General features: G+C 40.2%; 2 protein-coding genes across 4 annotated transcripts; both read right to left on the bottom strand.

Annotated features, from left to right (window-relative positions):
* Positions 1-36: 36 nt before the first annotated feature.
* Positions 37-7214, bottom strand: lipca (lipase, hepatic a). Of its 3 annotated transcripts, none has more exons than XM_037247378.1 (9): positions 6940-7214; positions 5476-5663; positions 4888-5067; positions 4528-4645; positions 4231-4464; positions 2761-3006; positions 1692-1806; positions 1311-1529; positions 37-799 (listed from the first exon to the last, which is right to left on the bottom strand). In XM_037247378.1, the coding sequence occupies exons 1-9, from the start codon at positions 7037-7039 to the stop codon at positions 634-636; spliced, it is 1566 nt and encodes a 521-aa protein (XP_037103273.1). In that variant the 5' UTR covers positions 7040-7214; the 3' UTR covers positions 37-633. The 3 variants fall into 3 exon arrangements, with proteins under 3 accessions (XP_037103273.1, XP_037103274.1, XP_037103275.1); XM_037247379.1 differs by having other exon boundaries at positions 5476-5648; positions 6940-7213; XM_037247380.1 differs by having other exon boundaries at positions 5476-5645; positions 6940-7213.
* A 2875-nt stretch (positions 7215-10089) lies between these two features.
* aqp9b (aquaporin 9b) lies at positions 10090-16974 on the bottom strand. The gene is made up of 6 exons (XM_037248236.1): positions 16754-16974; positions 16140-16266; positions 13633-13770; positions 13223-13341; positions 12443-12660; positions 10090-10482 (listed from the first exon to the last, which is right to left on the bottom strand). Exons 1-6 carry the CDS (start codon positions 16853-16855, stop codon positions 10320-10322), a joined length of 867 nt encoding a protein of 288 aa, XP_037104131.1. The 5' UTR covers positions 16856-16974; the 3' UTR covers positions 10090-10319.
* Between the last annotated feature and the right edge of the window lie 3359 nt (positions 16975-20333).

Here is a 20333-nt window from a genome sequence, read left to right as displayed (position 1 = left end):
ATGCTGTTTGTTTTTTTGGAGGTTTTGCAAATGGAATGAAGGGTGGATTTTTTTTTATTGAAACCCATCAAAACGGCATTCAAAAATTACAGAATGAATTCATACAATTTGGGTGTTTTTCTCTACTCAATATGAAAGTTATATGCTTTTGGTGTGTTTTACTGCCTGATTTTATCTCAATTTTAGAACAAGGGAGCAAATTGATCTTATTGCAGTGGTGCTCAAATTGAAAAGTCCCACCTGAAAATACAGCACACCAAAGCCCCAATCTACACGCTGGCTTTAAAGTCCAACTTTTTAACATTTTCCACTCCTTGTCCTTCCTGAGATTTGAGATATCTTGACATTTTTTCACATTTGCAATCTTAAATTTACTACGATATACCCCTAGAAAAGTCAACAAAATGTCACTGAACTTCCAACAGCGAGTTCAGTGTCACCTGCTAATATTTAAACTAGCAAATGCTCAAATGGTTTTCTCTCAAATGTTAGAACAGGGGTCACCATGGCCTGACTTTTTTGAACGCTATCTGCAGGAAGGTTGTGTTGTAATCAAAGTTTTTTTTTTGCTTTTGTTTTGTTTTGTCACATATCCAACGAAACCTTCCCGATCTTTGCACTATACATCCTCACCTAGACATGAAGCGGAGCCCAAAGAGAAAAACAGTCAATGGAGCAGGTGTCTCTTTCACTGTGCTTCGTCTTGTGCTGCTTTCGTGGCTCCCGCTGACAGCGCACAAACACTTTATTTTGGGACATTTCCAGATGTCCATCATTTGTCATGGCACAAAAAGCTGTCCTGCAAGGAGAGGGAGGGGGGTCACACAGGCAAACTTTAAACACATATACTACAAGAGGCAAGATCATCCACTAGATGGCGTTAAAATTCCACAGTAATGAATTCGAGTCTTGTAAAAATGTAGTATCGCCCTTATTACAAGTCTCAGAGGGAATTACACTGATCAACAAATTTTTACCATTTTCTTTTGGCTTTAGAAAAAAAAAATCCCGAGATGTCATAGCTATAAATTACAACGAATGGCAAAATCTACAGTGTTTATAACATGATAATCATAATAATCATCGTAAATAATAAACATTTAATTAGTGTCAAAAATAAGCTTAGAACATCTGTGTGACAGTTACAATCCTTAGAAGCAACGTATGCTTGAATAAAAATGGTGAAGCAACACATGTGGATAGGGAATTTAACAATACTGACAGGCACACGTGTTATACTCTACTCTTATTTATGAGATTTTTTTTTTTTTTTTCATTTTTGGAGTTGTGAAAAATCCAGGTTTTCTTACCGTTCTTGTGTGTCGCCATCTTTGATGCTGATTTTGCCCACTGTCAGCAGTGATTTGGTGTCATGTCCACCCCAAGGCATGATGGTCTGCACTCTGTTCCACATATTTTTCCACAAAGCTGAGCCCTCCCAGTGGACCTTGAGCAACATCAGATCTCCCAAATGTTTGTCCATGGTGAACAGGAAGGTGTACGTCTTATTCCCCAAAACCTGCTCGGTGCTTGCAGAGTTGAGAAATGAAGCTGTGTTAGACTATTACAATATACAACAACATCTTGGTTGATTAAGAAACAGCATATTTTGTGAATTATTCATTTGTAAAGGCTGTCTTGCTTGCAATAGTAGCGCATGGCGCACACGTATGACAGAAGGTGGTGCTCACAAGACAATGGGAAGTGCACCGCTCTCCTCTTCTGTACCAGTGAGGGAGATGCTGAGCGAGGGTTCGGTGCTCTGCATGGAATGCTCAAACTGGATCCTCATCTGATAGTGATAAACTGTGCAGGAGGAAGATTAAGGCAGAATGCTCTGATCATTGTCCATTTAAAAAATTTTTTTTTTTTTTTACTTTAACCATTTTAGCTGCTTGATTGAAACTTTGTCATTTCCAACTTCAGCTCTTTGAATACAAAAATCATTTTGGCTCGATTATGGCCATCTTTTTCTCGTTAAAAGGAAATTGCTAAATGTAGGAATAATATTTTATTATGTGTTATTATACATTTGTGATCGCTTTTCGATTTTTGTTAACGTTTTTTAGGGAGTTGCCAACTGATTATAGAATACTCCCGCAGACTCACGATTTGGCACACGATTCCCCTATTAGGCGGATTTCCCCGCAACATTTTTAAAAATATAAATATATAACCCTGGTTTGAAACCCTCTTTCGAAACCCTAAAACTACTTTGAAACCCTAACCCTAGTTTAAAAACATAGTTAGAAACCCTTAGCTTGAAATCCTACTTCCAAACATTAACTCTAGTTTGAAACCCTAACCCTAGTTTGAAACCCTACTTCCAAACCCTAAACCTCGGTTTAAACCCTACGTCCAAACCCTAACCCTAGTTTGAAACCCTAACCCTTGTTCAAAACCCTATCTTGAAACCCTACTTCCAAACCCTAACCCTACTTTGAACCTAACTCTAGTTTGAAACCCTACTTCAAAACGCTAACCCCAGTTTGAAACCCTACTTCCAAACCCTAACCCCAACCCTATCCCCAGTGACATCTGTGCCTTTGGTTATTGTTCACTTTTTCATTCATTTCATTGAAGAAAGAGGATTTCAATTACAATACATGTTCACACAATGAATTACGTTCCTATGTCAAGGCACCGCTGCATATAAAAATAATTGTTAAAAAACAAGCTGTAAAAGAAGCAGGCTTTAGAAGCACAAAAAAGATTCATGGTTTATGGTAGAATCATAGGAGAATTTCTTCTTGTACGTACGTTTATAGGGCATCGTTGAACGTGTTTGCAAGTAGAGCCTCTTGCTGCGGTGTCCTGTGCGAACCTTCTTGATATTGTAGCCCAGCGTGTTGCAGCGGTTCTTTCGACAGTCCAAACAGACGCCTTTGTCAAAGGCCCGGTTGTCGCTGCACATGTAGCCCCTGATTGGACGCTCGTCGTTCAGCACGGAGTCAATGAACAGGTGCACGGAACGCTCATGGGCGCATTTCACCGTTTGCCCAAAGCCTGCGGCATAAAATCAAAGTGGTATTTATTCAAGGCTGAATTTATTCATGACATTTACAGTACAGTACTGTGCAAAAGTTCTATATACTGACAAAATAGTGGGAAAGAGTTACTTTTTACAAGTTTTTAAAGATAGCACTCAAGTAATGACATCATTGAATAGATCTGTTGCATCTGGTATGTGCACGTTTGCCACCCGTGGGCAGGATAATACAAATGTGCATGAAAAACGGTCACAACTAACTCCGAGTCATCCTTCGCTAAGGATAAAGAAAACATGCCTGTGAGTGTTGAACTCTTGAAGCATAGGTTATCTGAAAAATTCTGCGCTCAGTTAAAACCTTAACCCTAGTTTGAAACCCCAACCGTATTTTGAAACCCTAACCCTAGTTTTAAACCCTAGTTTGAAACCCTAACCCTAGTTTGAAACCCCAACCCTAGTTTGAAACCCTAGTGCTATTTATATAAAGAAAAACAAACACACATCAGGCCTATCTTTTTTTCTTTCTGTTCTGTTTTTCTTTTATGTTTTTTTGAATATATTATTTATGTCATTCAAGTCAACTGGGAAAGATTATTTGAGATGTATGGAATTGAATTAAATCTGTATCTCGAGGCACCACTGCTGAACAGTGATCAATCAAGCGGGCTTGGGCTGTGAATGGCTTTCATAACGACATTTAGATGAACGTAGATGGACGTAATTCTTGTCTAAGGCTGACACCTGTCACACGTTGCTGTTGTCACATCCCCTTTCAAGTCATCATGTGACTGCATAGCCTGGAGGCAGCTCGCCTCAGATAGCCGGACCGAGCACAGGAAAGGATAGGCACATGTCGCTAATTAACTACCGAGCTTGACAGATACTTTAATGTGGCGCTCGCCATCTTTTTTTTCCATCGAGAGGCACCAAAACATCACAAATCAGCGAGCCACTCGCACTCAGCTGGAGGGAATTAAATTCATCTGCTCCAACGCACACAAGGAGTAACTGTCAACACTAGCGAAGATGAACGGGCTCAGCGCATCCAGGCTCCTCAAATCTCTGTTTTGAGGTGGCGGCACCAATTAAGAAAAAACAATGTTATGACAGAGCAGCGGAGGAGGATGCCACGCTGCCCTTCCCGTCTGACTGACTGTCTGTCTGTCTTTGCAAGATAAATTATTTGGAAATAAATGAATAACCATTTAACAATAACCACCACTACGATGCTCATTTCTTACCAAGAAGGCCATACTGGGAAACGTGCTCGTAGATGTTGTGCAGGTGGCATCCGGGTTGGAAGTCCCCCCCATTTGGGTAAAAGTCATAATGAGCCACAGCCTGCTTGATGCCCACACTGAGACCCAGACTCTCATGGGTGAACGTGTGAATGGCGTCCACAAACTCGGCATCGTCGGGCGACAGCCTGTCAGTTGGCGACATGCCCTCAAACAACGGCCCAGCGGGATCCAGACCTGCGCAAATGTCAAAGGTCAGCAAGAATTGCCGTTCCCCACAAAATTGCTCTTCAAACTCACCAGTAATTCTTCCGATTTGTTCTGGCCCTTTAAGATAGCTTCCGGCAAATCCAGAGATGTGAGCGCCGAGACTATAGCCAATCAAATGAACCTTCCGGAGTGAATATTCATAGTGCTCCTGTGACGGCAGGAGTAATAGTCGTCTGTTATTACTTAATATTACGAGTATTAATAGTCATTGAAAACTTGGTGTCAAAGTTCCAAATAAGATATTTATAAAACCTTTATGCAATGCATTCAAATAGAATTATTAGTTAAGTGCAATTAGCTTTGCAAATCCAATATTCAAGTGCAGTGTTATTGTTCAACTGGTCCCACGTGCAGAAATGTTGTAAAGTTGGGGAAAACTCTTTTTGGTACCTTGAGTGAGGACAGTAGATGTGCTATGTCTTTTCCAACCGTACGTGTGCTTTGTGCCGCTCTGGGGTAGTGCTGGTGAGCCAGGGACTGCCAGTCGGTTATCACAACGTTGACGTCTCTCAGATGAGTCTTGAGGATGGAGGCGAACCTGCTCACCCAGCTCTCCATCATCCCGTCCACCTGACCAAGACAAACTCTTCTGCACTCGACCACCAAAACTCAATTTGGAATACAAGTTGGAAGTACAACCAGAAAAGAAATGAGTAAAAAGTAAAATAATAATAATAGTAATATAATAATAATTATTATAACAACAATAATAATAATAATGTAGAACTGAACTTCATCTTGTTGTTTCTAACATTCTGGTCACCTGATTTAGTTATTAAATGAGGAGGACATATTATCACAGGCTCTCAGTGTGAACAACAAGCACAACAATAAAACGAGCTGTTAAATGAATGATCCAATCTAAAGTACGCATTGTGATCTTTTTGATGGACCCCTCATTAAACCGCGCAGGTGTAGCCCCAGCGAGTTTTTCCCACGTCACGCTTCACAGCGAGCTGGCCGGCACCGTGACCTTACCGACCACCCGTGAGTGATGATGATGAGGGGATTAGTGGCGTTGAAGCCGCAGGATGAGAAGCCGTGCAGCTGCGTCGGCTCCAGCGTGCAGGTGTCCTCCCCCGCCACCAACAGCCGGAAGAGCGAGCTGCTGACGTGGGGCTCTTTTGCCTTCAGAGAGCCCCACTTGTCTGCTGGGAGGGCTGCATCTCAGGGAGAAAAAACACACACACACACAGGCTTATCTGTGAGTAACACAACACAGCTGACAGTGCACTCTCATGTTTGCTCTCAGGTGAATAGTTACAAGTAATATCGAAACTGTTGTATTGTCGGAATTATGCGAGCGTAGCAATTGCATATGGAAAATTGCTTGAGCCTTTATTCCATATCCTTGACATCAAGCTTGAGGTCTAGGTAGCCGCTCACTTTGTCTTTGTGAATGCTATACAAAGTTAAACACAACTGAACTGAAATCTACTATACTGAAATATAAAAAAAAAATGACAGACCAATATATGGACTCTACATAACACAGTCTTTGTCTTCACTAGTAGGACAATCCAGTGCACTCGTAGAACAACCATTTTACTCGTAGCATTTTTCTATTACAACTCATACAAAAAAGTTAAAAATGTTTGTTGCAAACAGTTTGGACATTAATGCTGTGCAATGAGGTATTTGGTGAGCACAGTAATTTTACAGTTGCTACTTTACAGTGAAGCAAAATCTTGTGAGCTACTTGGAAAGAAAACAACCGTCACTGCCATAGGAGCTCTCTTATCACCTCGTTCTGTTGTTTGTAATGTCAGGGAACCAACCAGCAAACCGTTAGCACGAGGATTTCTACTAACGCTATATTTGAGACTTGTTTCAAGTGCTTCCGCACACTAAAATGATGTGCTAGTGAAACGGGAATGCAGTGATGAAATCAAAACAACTCTGATGACTTATTGTTGTTTGAAGCTGATCAGAGCTCTTCATCATATTTTCATCACATGCATCACAATGTGTATTAGATTAGTGGCTTGAGTCATATTCAAATGCATAATAAAAGAAACAAGCAGTATATAATTTCTGTTCTTTTGTTTGTTTTTCAAACTGTTTTAAAAAAACACATTTGAGCAAACAAGCGGGAACCTTTTGAGACTTCAACATAACTTGAAAATTCTGTACCATGACACTAACGATACCTAGGTAGGCTTTATAAATATTGAATTTTACAAAACATTAACTCTTCATTAAGCATTAACATCAACTTACTAAATAGCACACAACACTTCGTAAAAAGTTTCAATTCTACAGCACTATATGTAGGTATATGTGTGTATAACTAGTATATATGTATATTTGTATTATATAGTGTATGAATGTACTAGTCTGTGTATATGTGCTGTGTACATATACATACGGTATATCCACATATAGTATGTAGATATAAGTACTTACAAATACTTGCGAATGTGAAGTCCTCACTTTACTTACCTGTAGGATTTCCTCTCGTCTTCCTTCCATCTCCAGCGTGACATGTTAGAAGTAGACAGCACAGGACTTTGAGTACAGACATGGTGGACTCGCTCATCATTCCTTCAATGAGATTCAATGAGATTCTTTTTTGTGTCAGAGTGGTCTCTTCATGGTCATGTGGACGAAAAGCGCGAGAATTACAGTAAAGTACATAACGGCATGGCCGGCAGCTGGCTGCTTTTGGATAAGGGGCACTGGGCCTGTGCTGATTGGCCGGCCGGGGTCAGGACACGAGGATCGAAAGAGCCATCAGGTTGCGAAACAGCCGAGGTATGAACAGTGTGGAGGGTGTCTGATGAACGCAACATGACCCATGAACTACCTGGCAGTGCTTAGTGCTCAAATAGAAATGATTGGAGGGTTCCGAGAAATGAGTGTGGAAATTTTCTCTATTCTTATGAAGTGCAGTACGGGGTGCAAAATGTTCTCTTTCTGTATTGTATGTGTGACTAATCTATTCCTATTGTGAATTCTTAGGAATAAGATTCATTCAAGACGGGACTATACTTTCTAGAAGACTAGTTTCTACCTAACCTCATGCTTTTCCACCTTCGGCCTATCAGAAACAAATCCAGTAACATTCTACTATTCGCCTGTCTACGCCAATGGAAAAAAAAAAAAGGATCATAAATACCCAGAAAGAATAGAGAAGCCCAGCTCATAGATACTGTAAGAGCTGTTATAGTGTCAGGTTATTATTATTAGATGAGCTAAGGGTGCACTCTTGGGACTACGGAACCTTCATCCATTCTCCATGATCTTACATAAGCTTTATATAACAGCACTATATGGAAAAATGAATTGTGCATCAGTGTAATTCTTAGATTCCTCATTAGTCTAACAACGCCAAAGGCTGTCAAAGCATTTTTGCTTGACCCATTTCAAACCATCTGTTAATGTCCTAAAATGGATTCAGTCACACTATCTACTTTGCGGCTTTGCCCAAGATAGTTCCTCAAGGTTACATCTTAGGTCCACTGCTGTTCAATGCATTTATCAATACAACTGTGCATCAGACCCTTTTTCATAAAAAAAGAATCATTGGCACAAGGGAAAGTGCTCAAGATTTTTATCACATATTACTTTTTTACAACTCGATACGCTGGATCACCCAGGGGAGCAACACGTCCCCAAAGTGAGACTAGATAAGACTACAGATTAGACATGCACTGGCATAAAAAAGAGGTTATGTCCAATTTTTTATGCTGAATGCCTGGGCACCAGTCTACCAAATTAGAGCTCTAAATATTACAAGAACAATGTCTTGTTTCACAAGAAAAAAACCACAACCTGTAATATTACATGAAAATGGTTGTATTTTGTCATCACGTGTTGAAAGTGACGTCAAAGTGCCCATTGGGAAGTCAAGGCTCAGCTGTTTTCCGGGTTTGGTCACATCCCGTTAGCAGTGCAAACCCGAGCACATTTTGAAATCAGTTTTCAGTCGACAGCTGAGGCTGCGTTAAAGAGCCCCTATCCCATTGAGGAGCGAACAATTGCGAGTGTTTTCAACGGCAGCAAGTGGTGCATTCTCGCCAGGGTTTGTTCAAAGTCGCAAATCTTCGCTGGTACATTTTCTTTTGATCAAAATTTCCTCGTGGGAAAGGGTCTTAAAATCTTAATACTTCATCCACAAACACAATACAATACAAATCCTGTGTTTAGACTAGTCTGGGCAAATAGATCAAATTCTTACAGAGAAAACTTTAGCCTTAAGTGGTCCTTTAAATATGCAGAGTCACAATGAGCCATGAATATTTTTGGTGGGCCAAAAGAAAAAACAGGAGGGTTTAAAAATATTATAAAAAAAGCTTCCCAAACAAGCTTTCAACCCCCTGTTGGAAATCACTACAACACCATTACCGAATGATATTCAGTAAATGTGTGAATTTTAAAACTTGAATCTTTATTTCAATATCCATTAAGTGCACAGGTTTATCAATAATTCTGCTCTTCCACATTGTTGACCATATTAGTGAGAATGTTTAGATTCACATTAGGACGATCACATTATTATTGTCACCAGGGACCTGCAAAAGAGCTTTAATGACAGGCTGGTCTTTGCTGTTTGCTTCCGCTTCTGTTTTATTGGCGACCAAAGTACTTGTATACACGCACACGCACGCACACACACACACACACACACACACACACACACACACACACACACACATGCATACACACACACACACATACAAGCGCAGACACACTAATGCACGCACACACAAGCACACGTAAACGTACACATCCACATCCACAAAATGTACACAAGATAAAATAACTTCATGTGTACATTTCAACTGTCCTCAACAAATAAAACACACTATGTGGGAATTCATAACCCTATACTGTCAAGTCAATACATATAGGTTAAATGTGTTTAATATCTCTATCTTAGACTAAAGTTTTATTTTCTACATGTAAACAATTATAGTGTTATAGGGCTTTTATAATGACACAACAATATATCGCATAACCTTTAGGTGTCACCTCCACAGAATACAAAGGGACATGCATAGAATTGATTAAGGCGGGAGTTTCTCTGAACTAAAAAAATTTAATTAAAAAAGAACAACTCAAACTAATTACACAGCTCTGAACACATGCAAAAAATAATAATATTACCAAACACACAAGTACTTTGTACTCTAGTGCATTCTTATATAGTGGAACGTCCATAACGCACACAGGAAACGTATCTGGCTGCTCAATTCAACATGATTAATACAATTCAATAAATATCACAAGGCCAAATAATGCCTACAAATTGCCACACAGGATTGGGACCTTTGCTTTATTTTTCTTGTTTTATGTTCAGATGGTATCGTACCTAGATTTACTGATAATTCTGAAGAAAACCAATAAATTATTTTGAATGATGAAATTCTATTGTAGTAAACACCTTGAAATGCTGTACCTGGTCAACTATGGTAGATGAAATGATATTTTAACTAACTAACTAACTAACTAACTAACTAACTAACTAACTAACTAACTAACTAACTAACTAACTAACTAACTAACCAACTAACTCACTAATGAACTGACTAACTGACTAAGTATCTAACTGACTAAGTATCTAACTAACTAACTAACTAACTAACTAACTAACGAACTAACTAACTAACTAACTAACTCAATAACTCAATACTTGTTAACTAAGTAACTAGTTGTAAAAAATGCTGTAATAATGATAGAACAGGACAGTAAATTATTTTTTATGAAACAATACTGTTTTTGTAATTACGATTGCCTTTCTTCATTGATTGGCGAGAAGAAATCATACATTTCTTCGACTGCTTAATAAGGAGGCGTTTACTTCGTTACTGTATTTAGTTCTAAGATAGAGTTATGATTTCATACTTTTGCTGGCCATTGTTTTCTTCCTGTGGTTTGGGCTCAGCATGGTGCAGCTCGATGAAAAGGAAGTAAATAGCGGCTCCCACTGCCCCGCCGACCATAGGTCCAAACACAGGGATCCACCACCAGCAACCTCCAGCCCTGCCAGAAAAACACATGAACATGAACACACACCAAAGTCAATTGATTTAATTTGTAATAAAAGCGATTTCATGGACACCCTTCATATTTAATGAAAATACAAGATTTGTGTGATTGCGGGCGAAATTCAGCACACTTGCTGGCCAGCCGTGTGCATGAATGTTGATGTCTGGCGCATGTAAGCGTCCCGTCCTTATCCCTGATTAAAGTCAAGTCTTCTAATAAGCAGCTCTGTGTCTACTGCATGTGTCCTCATTGTCACTTTGGCTCACTCCTTAAGTGAGCCATTAGTCTCTAGCAATGTAGCACAGCAGGTGAAAGCAGACACACATTTATTTAAGATGAAAGAAAAGGAAAAAGTGAACAAGTGACTGGTGGGGGGTGTTGTTGAGGGTTGGGGTCTGTCGTGTCCCTCCTGGAGGCTCCCAGGAAGTCCAATGCTGTCGGCAGGCAGCATGCCACCGGATTATCCACTTATGTGCCGCCTCATTTAAGGTGATCTGCCCAGGACACTGGCTCACTTTGTCAAAGTGAATCTCAAAACATGATTTTTACATAAGAGACTGCTGTGTGAGGCAAAATGTTTTTGACAAATGTAACCGGTTTTAAAATCGGCCATAAAAAACAAAATGTGGGAATAATGAAGATCTAGAAATGTTTTCCGGACAGACCGTATTTCTTGTTTCAATCTCTCTCATTTGTCACATCAAAACAATGCAGACTTGATTTGGATGAAGACACAATATGAGAGTGTGTACACTACGTAACACTTATGGTTGGAATTTCAAAGTGCCTCGATGGAAAGTTGCCAACAGGGTTTTAGAAAGTCTGGTGCAACTGACACACCAACATGTCATCCAATAAGTGAGTTCAGATGAATACAGTCCAACTTTCCATGCAGGGACTTTGCCTGAGCAGGAATTCAAGCTTAACTGTGTGGCGCAAGACATTGATCATTGATGTATGATCAGCTCATTTGCGAAAGAAAAAACATTTTAGGAGTCCCCAAAAATGTTTGCAGTTTAGTTACTTTATAGAATCTTCGATAAAAATGGATGGGTACTATCTAATAAAGAAGCAATTGTCAGTTAGGGCTCATGGACTTGGCCGTGTTGTTCTCACAAAGATTTTCCAAGGAATCCCAAAATATGTATACTTGTTTTCTATAGTTACAGCTTATGTTATATTGTATGAAATTGTACAAAATTGCCACAATGTGCACCATGTAGTGGAGTGTGATCACACTTACAGTAGTTTGAAGTCAGATCTGACTGCAGGGTCAAGACACCTCAGCATCATTTCAGAAACAAAATCATTAAATATTTCATATCACTGGCAGGGAAATGTTCCATGTTCTCGTGAATGCACAATATACACGAGCGCCTTTTGAAATATTAACAACAAAGAGAGTCTGAAAGGAAAGAGATGTGGCTGTGACTTCTGCTTTTCACGCAGGGATGTGCACTGAGGGAATGTCAGCAAGCAGTGAGCCAGGGCAACAACACTGTACGTGCTAATAGCATCAAAATCTTATGCCCCCAATTTTTAAACACACAACTACAATTTTCCATTTTCTATTATGCAATCCATGAGTGCGTTTTTTTTTTTTTTTAACTTACTGAAAGGTGATTGGTCACAACTGTGCAACGTTACCACAAGAGCAATTTGTTAATTTATTTCAGGAATGTTAATTTGTTTTGACATCTCAGAAAATTATAGAAACATAAAATCCTCCTCATCTTGTGTTAAGATTTTTAATGGCGTTTCAATGTTTTTTGTTGTTACAGTATAATGTAAGTTTCCCTAATCAGAACCATACAAACAAAATAAGGTGTTGACTTTTGGGGTGTGGCATTTTAATTCATTTCACGGAGGAAAATTGAGCTATGACCTTAATCACGGAATGAAATAAACTCGTACATAAGTCAAGGTACCAGTGTATTTCCTGGGGTTCACTTACCTGAAAACATCCCACCCCCATCCCGCCACAGCGGTGAAGAGTCGCGGGCTGAGGTCTCGTGCAGGGTTGATGGGATAGCCGCAGTTCAAACCCATGGACACGGCTATGCCCAGGATGATTAGGCCGATGCACAGAGGTTCCATGCCTTTGGGGGCGCCGATATTCCTCGAGTCTGTTATGGCCAGGATGCACAGGATCAATGCAGCACTTCCTGCCACCTGACAAGACATACAGGCACTCAATCCGTCAAAACACCAAACCACAAGCAACTAAACTAACTTTTAACAGGATCTTTTTAAATTACGATCACCCGTGACCTTTCTTGTTTGGTTTAAGCTTATTACATGACTTCCCCTTTACCCTGCTGGCTTCTCAAGGCAGCTTTATGCTAAACTTACGGCTGTTTCCATACAAATCAGAAAACGGCAAATGTGATAAAGAATCCTCCGGTATGGCTTTCAATGTTGCAACCCACATCACCATATCCCAAACACGTGATATCTATTTTCAGCATTGTGCGCAATTGTTCACTCGTCGGCAAACAAATCACGTCAACGTTAACGTTCATGCCCAAGAGTGCACAGTATGTGTACTCTCAAGCATCTTTACATGCTCTAGTAGTTTCTACATCCAGGACAGTCAGTGTTGCGTAACGTTATCTGCACTCCTCATCATCAACAATTCTATATGGAAACCAAGAGCACAGATCAATGGCCAAAGTTTTGTCTAACAAACATACAGGTAACACCAAAATGGCACATGGCCTCTTTTAGTTGTTACCTGGTCGAGGAATCCGTTGAGCGTAGAGAGATGCTTAGCAGGATAAGATGCAAATATTCCAGCAGTGGCGTTCTCTCCGCTAATAATAAATTCTCCGTTGCTAAATTCCATTAAAGCATCTATGAGAACAACAAATGCAATAAAAGAACAGTGAAAGCACAAAATGCACACGTAGACATGGAATCAGTCATAGAAAAGATTTTCAACGAACACAAAGGAGTGTAGCCAGAAAATGTTCTGATAAAGAACACCTCGGTGAAGGGAGGCCAAACATGCCACTGAGGTGAGGGACTGGCCAGGGGCGTGGCTAGACTGGGACAAGGGGTGGCCACCACTTAGGTCGGCCTCAGCGGAAATTTGAAATTGCCCAAGTCTTTTTTTTAAGTTATTCAGTAAACATTTTCACTCACCATAATTCAACAAATATACGCAGCAGGCCCCAGCAAAGGCCCCTAAAAACTGTGCGGCCACATACACGGGAAACTTCTTCCAGGATATCTTGCCCAGCATCATCATAGCCAGGGTGACTGCAGGATTCACGTGGGCTCCTGGAGCAACACAACCGCAAACACATCAAGGGCTCATGTTTATGAGGTGAGTTGAGCAGCTTCATTAAGACAATAGCAATTTTCCTGCATTTTGTGGCATTTATAAGCACTTACCACACATTATAGTCAAACCTTTTAGGCGTGGCGTGAATTACGCATTGATTTTTCCCCATTAGCGGCAACGTTTGATCCAACAGTCTGTGTATCTGCTGGGCAGCCACAAAGGTTTTCAGAGGGCGGCACTTACACTTACTTACGAGAGCTCGTTTGCAGCTGGAGGGACCAGAATGGCATCGGCGGAGATCCAAGCGCAACAGCTTAGCAACAGCTTGCTGGTGGTACCAGCAACAAAAGCAAAACAGCCAAGATTCAAACATCCAAACCCTCTGTGAGTGGGTAGTCTGCTCAACCAAATGAGCCAAAGTCACCCGGCAAGCCGCAACCAGGAGCTGGTGATAGCTGGTGACCAGCTAGTCTTGTTGGTGTCACCAGCTAGCAGCAGCGCAACAACAGCATGTTGGTATGGCTCAGTTGGTAGAACAGATTGCCCGGTAGCTGAAGGTTCGACGAGCTTAGCTAGCTAGCTAGCTGCCAAACTCATTTTTATCGAGGGCCACTTTGTAGCTGTGGCTTCCCTCAGAGGGCCGTTGTGACAGTGACACCAAATAAATGTTTAATCCTCTCATATTAATACGTATACACAACAAATGGATGGATTACTAGTTTGGAAATCAGAAATAATATTAAGTTATTGTTCAAATTACTGTAAAAAAGTAATAAAAGAATCTCCACATTATTATATTTTGCAAATGCAAATTAAAGTTTGCTGCAGATTTTAGCAAGGATCATACGAGTTGACATGATTTGCTTTTGCGGGCCATATAAAATGACACAGCGGGCCGGATCTGGCCCCCGGGCCTTGAGTTTGACACCGATGAGCTCCACCCTTCACCGACATCATCCACCCTAAAACTCCAGAGTGAACAACATTCCATCCAAATGTTGCAGGCCTGCGCTGACAGTGTGGGCTCATTTATTTAACACTCTGGGATCTCCGTTTTGACCTCTCTGTGGTGACACCGCCGGGGGGCATCGACCATGCGTCCATTGTTCGTCTCCCCATCCTGTTCACAAACACTGGGCGCGACAAAGCAGCCAGAAGCGGCGGGCCCGATTGCATGTGACATAATCTGGCCGAAGCGGCTTAAGGCACACGTAGAGCGCGGGTCATTAGAGTGACCAGGATGTGTCACACTTGCGCTCCGCCGTCATCCGAAATGGGGGACTACAAAGAGGAGACAATTGTGTTTTCTTCGGCGACGGGGGCCTCCCGCCAGGGAAGTCTTGAAAGGCAGGCTCGTCACACCTGACCCCCTACCCCCCTACCTTCCTCTCTGGAGACCCATGCCCCTGTAAAGCTCATTAGTCCAATACCTATGATCATCTTCAGACATGTCGTCCCACAGAAGCTTCCCACTGTGCTGTGGACCCCGGGACCCAATGGCCCAGTCATGCAGCAGAAGCTCTCCATATATTAACTTCCTTGTCCTCTCAAGCCTTACCACTAGTATTCTCAGTAACCATGGAGTGAGCAACTAGACAGCGCAAGCATCATCCACTACAACCAACTTGTCGGCGCAGACAAATTACACCGGCCACTACATCAGAATCCGAATCAGCATCTTTATTGGCCAACATGAGGAATTTGTCTCCCGCGGTTGGGGGCACTCTAGTAGTACCACAGGAAAAAATTAAGAACCCCATGCATTTTGGACAAAAACACAAATGTTTAGAGACTCATTAGCAATATGAAGCATCCAATCAACTGTTCAAATGATCCAGAGCTGCAAAGATGAATCTAGTAATAATAGCAAGAAATAGTGTAATGGCAAGGTAGGAGATTATGAAAACATGGGAAGAAGGCACATCTCAGCGATACTGCTGAGGTTTCATTGGATCATATGTATGATTTTTAATCTTCATTACTTTCCATGGACTAACAGGTGATGACTGAAATATCAGTCTCCTTTTCTTCTCACTCAGATTAGATTTTTTTTTTCTTGGGTTCTCCTCAAATGCTGCTCTTGTCTTTCTTTTCTTTTGACTTTGTTGGTTGCAACTACTTTGGTGCAATTGTGAATATTTCTGCTGTGAATAAAGTATAAAATCTATCCATCCATCTAGCTTGTACCTAGATCCACAAAGACTATAACAAACTATTGGTTGTCACATGCTGATTTGCATTGGGACTGTATCAATTATAAAAATGTATGGATTTCATGCTTTTTCAGCCGCGTAAATAGCAGCTATTTGATTGTCTCCACCACATTTAGGACAAGTAGGCAAACATTGTGTCCAGGTGCTTTTACCTGAAACCCCTCCTGCAATGTAGGCGGCCATCATAAGTCCCAGAGTGAAGCCAAGGTGGATGGAGAGGGGCTCCCCCAGAGCTCCCTTGCTCAGGACCGCCTGGGCCACTGAACCACATCCAAAAAGCTGCGAGACACACAGGGACGTGTTGTTGTTGTTGTTTTTTTTCCACCATTCCAATTATAGGCAGCCTCAACACTAGCCCCTTGTCTGACAAGAGCTTCCAACTGCCAGACGCAATTTGTCTGAGCAAAATAAAGAATCCCCCCACTTAGTTAGGACAAAACAAATGAGAGCACTCATCCACACATAAGAAGTCTGCACTAATGGGTCACAGTCATTGAACTTAGGTGGTGACAGGTGGAGGTGAAAAGAAGTGGGGAAAAGCTCGCAAATACTATACCACGTATACTGTAAGGACATTTGAAACAAGCAAACATTGTGATGCTGAAGTTGTTCCACATCAAAGTGTGCGCTATGTGTCTTAATAGAGACACATATGTGACAGACAGCAGAGTCCCACGAGAGGTATGGAGACACCTAATTAGCAGCTTTAAAGCGGCGGTTTAAGCTGAATGACAGGTGCACACAGGCAGACGGGACGGCTACTCACTATCAGGACAAATATCCCCAGAAACTCAGCCAGGAACTCCTTCAAGATGTCTCGCCTCAGGGCAAATCTTGCCTTCCACTTTCTTCGGCATTCACTCTCCATTTCCCCTCGTCCTGTTATGTGCTCCTTGCACACAATAAACACATAACGAGAAGGAGAGGCGAGAAGCAACGATGCTCGCTGCAGGTTGCCGCCTCCCACTCCATGCCAGAGCCCCGGCGGGATGCACCTCCTTTTGCCACCACTAGTGGGGCTACTTTGGACACCAAGTACTACCTCAGAAAAATAGCTCTCCAAATCCCATCAACAGACCAATAATGGTAGCCTATACTGGCATACAAAATGAGGATCCCCTCAAAAAAGTGTATTTAATATCATTCTAAGTGAATGTAACCTCATGACCTCTATGAACATAAACACTGTGCTTAAATATTGGAACAAAAAATACCGTCAATATTAATTATAAAGTAGTGCACATAAAATTTGAAGAGAAACTGTGCCTCAATAAATGTTTTAAAACAAACAGATTAAGTGCAAATATATTTAACCCAATCGTTAAATACACCTGAAATGTAATCGGACAGTAAATCCTTCACATATCATTAGAGGAAACCCACTAAGGCAATTTAAAAAAAAAAAAAATCAATTATTCTTCTGATAATCCCATTGCTTAATTGGATATATTGTATTTTGCAATGATGGTGTAAACACGAGAACATTTTTGCCCATTCTTCTTGTTCTGTTACTTTGAGTGTGTATGGCTTTAAAGGGCAAAGCCTGGTGTGGTGAGTGACATGGGTGTTGCCATAAGAGAATAAAGTTGGATCACTGCAGAGCTTCTGATGAACCCCAAATGATTGGCTTTTGCACTAAAAATTTTAGAACAAGCAAGCTAATTCCCCATCATTGCCATTCCAAATGCAAGCTGTTCAGCTCATTTGAACATCTGCTTTCCACTCTCCAATTCTTGCCACATTTCCAATTTTCCACACTACAGGTACAACAATTAGTCCATAAATAATCGATTATCAAATTAACTGAGAATTATTTTTGATAATCAATGAATCATTCAGGTACCTTTTTAATGTAAAATTGTCCAAACATCAAAATTACAGCTTCTCAACAGTAAATATTTAGCAATTTCTGGCATCCTACATGAAGGTTGGCTAATTATATTTGTGTGGAAACAAAATAAAACTTTTGCTTTTACTTTAGAAAATAACAGAATCATAATTAATTTGTATGTGGATTTTCTGAACTTTCAATTTGAAATGGTTATGTTTTTGAAAAAGGGGGTGGAAGTTATAATACTATTTTAGAATCTGATTCAAGAAAAACTTCACCAGATTAATTGATTATGAAAATAATTGTTAGTTGAAGCCCCATTTCATTCATTAGTTAATAAAATATATTGTAGCCATATTTCGTTGTTCTACATATTATGTAACAAAGTCACCTAAAAACATTTATATATTTTTATGATAAATATATAAATAATAATAATAATATTTATGATAAATATACGTACGTATATACATATTTTATTTATTTTTATCTTTTTTTAAGGTGACCGTGTCTGTCGTCGGAGGCCGCGTCCATCCAACAGAGGGAGCTCCAAGAATGCGTTACACAGTCTTGACTGAGATTTGTCACCCCCGTCCGCCTGCCGCCTTATCTTCCATTCACTTGGTTTTGTGAAGAAGCGCTCAGGCGACATGCTTGAAGATGCGCGTGTTTGCAATGCAGTCATCATTGTTACTGTGTCTATGCGCGTTCACACACACAGACACGCACACACACTTGCTTGGTGTCAAGAAAAAGAAGAGTTCTGATGATGTGCTGATGGACAACAAGGGTCCTTTTGTCAATTCCATCATCATCATCATCATCATCACCATCATCATCATCATCATCGTCATCATCATCATCATCATCCACAGACGTCTCTCATATGCACCTACTGAAAGTTTACATTACTGTGTTCAAGGCGCACGTTTCTTCTCTCAGGGACATACTAAACTAGGTAGTAGTGGTAGTAGTAAAATTTGGACACTGATGAAGGCAAAAGGATTTGGCCGAAACATGTCGATAAATCACAAGCTACAAAACCACTGTCTGAGATAAAAGAAATATGAGATTAAGTGGAGTTAGTGGTAGTATCAGTCATATTAGAAGCAATGGTTAGAAAAGGATCAGTTGCAGCAGTACGAGTGGTAGTAATAGTAATCTCAGTTTTAGTACAAGTACCTGCTGTGATAGAAGTAACAATGGCAATAGAATTGATAGTAATAGTAGCAATAGAAGCAGTGGTGGTGGTGGTTGTGATAGTGCTGGAAGGAGTAGTAGTTTTGCCACTACTATAACTTATTAGTAGTTCATTTAGTACTGGTACGACTAGCAGGGTAATAGTAGCACAATTGGAGTATGTGATGAAAGTAGTAGAAGGACAATTATCTATCTATATAGGCTTCGGTTGGAGAAATATAAATTGGATTATTATTAGAAATAATTGTACTATTATTATTATGAATAATAATAGTAGTAGTAGTAGTAGTAAGTAATGCGTTACATTTACGTCAAATTTACTTGAGTAACTTTAAACAGCACTTGCCACAGTGGTTTCAATGCAAGATACTTTATAATTTTATTTACTTATTTTTAATAAATGCTATATTTATACCATTACATTTATGTATTTTAGGTTTTTTCAAATACTTGTCAGTGTAGTTTCATAGTTTGTAGTTCTCTCTATGTGTGTGTACAGTATGTATTACTGTTATTAAATCATTACTACTTTTATTCTATTTGAATTACTTAAATAACTTTTTGGATACTTTTCAGAAAAGCTTTAATTTGAGATACATGTTACTATATATTACTTATTTTTAACTCTCTTACTCTGAGCTACATTATGTTAAACTTTTACTGTTCAATTATTACATTGCCTGTTGACAGTTCAGCCTACAAGAAGTGGAGTTTGAATTTAACAACAGCAGTTTTCTAAATTAATTTCCGGTAATGTTCAACTGGTAAGCCTATTGTGCTGTTCAATGAGTTTAAACAAAGACACATAATTTAGGACCAACTCTTGTGTTTACTCTTTAATTTGTATTTTGAAATAATGCATAAAGTGATATTGCTGGACAATATTTATTCTACTAAAGGAGTTTTTCACAGAACACTTAGTTACGCAACTAATTATTTGGAAAACCTATTTTTAACAGGAGTCATATTATTTCAAACAATACTCTTACTTGAGTAAAACTTGTGGCTACTCCACCCACCTCTGAGTAAGCAGCAGTGGTGGTAAAAGTAATGCTGTGTCATTAGTAGGAGAAGTTGAGGTAGTGTTGGTGGATAATCTGCGATTGATTTTATTTGATTATTTCTGGGGAGAGGCGCGATTTGTGGATGTTGATTGCGAGGCTGGATGGAGGCGCTACGTGTGGAGGATTATCACCTGCAGGAGTTAGTAGTGTAGAGTAGTAGTAGCAGTGTAGTGTAGCGCTCATTTACATGACATTTTAGGGAGGTCGACGGTCGTTTGGCACCCCCGTGTCACTGAGGAAATAGTGGCAAA

Source organism: Syngnathus acus, chromosome 3 (assembly GCF_901709675.1).
Source record: "Syngnathus acus chromosome 3, fSynAcu1.2, whole genome shotgun sequence".
In the NCBI taxonomy this organism is placed as follows: Eukaryota; Metazoa; Chordata; class Actinopteri; order Syngnathiformes; family Syngnathidae; genus Syngnathus; species Syngnathus acus.
This window is presented reverse-complemented; position numbering and strand designations above follow the sequence as displayed.

What these genes read in the sequence shown, in the direction of transcription:
- lipca (XM_037247378.1), bottom strand. Translation starts at nt 7,039, where the DNA reads ATGATGAGCGAGTCCACCATGTCTGTACTCAAAGTCCTGTGCTGTCTA. An exon ending in TCATCACTCACGGGTGGTCG is followed by an intron (nt 5,068 to 5,475) that starts GTAAGGTCACGG and finishes TGTCTTGGTCAG; the next exon opens with GTGGACGGGATGATGGAGAG. An exon ending in TTCCCAGTATGGCCTTCTTG is followed by an intron (nt 3,007 to 4,230) that starts GTAAGAAATGAG and finishes TTTATGCCGCAG; the next exon opens with GCTTTGGGCAAACGGTGAAA.
- aqp9b (XM_037248236.1), bottom strand. Translation starts at nt 16,855, where the DNA reads ATGGAGAGTGAATGCCGAAGAAAGTGGAAGGCAAGATTTGCCCTGAGG. An exon ending in CGTATATTTGTTGAATTATG is followed by an intron (nt 13,342 to 13,632) that starts GTGAGTGAAAAT and finishes TTGTTCTCATAG; the next exon opens with ATGCTTTAATGGAATTTAGC. An exon ending in TCAACGGATTCCTCGACCAG is followed by an intron (nt 12,661 to 13,222) that starts GTAACAACTAAA and finishes ATGTCTTGTCAG; the next exon opens with GTGGCAGGAAGTGCTGCATT.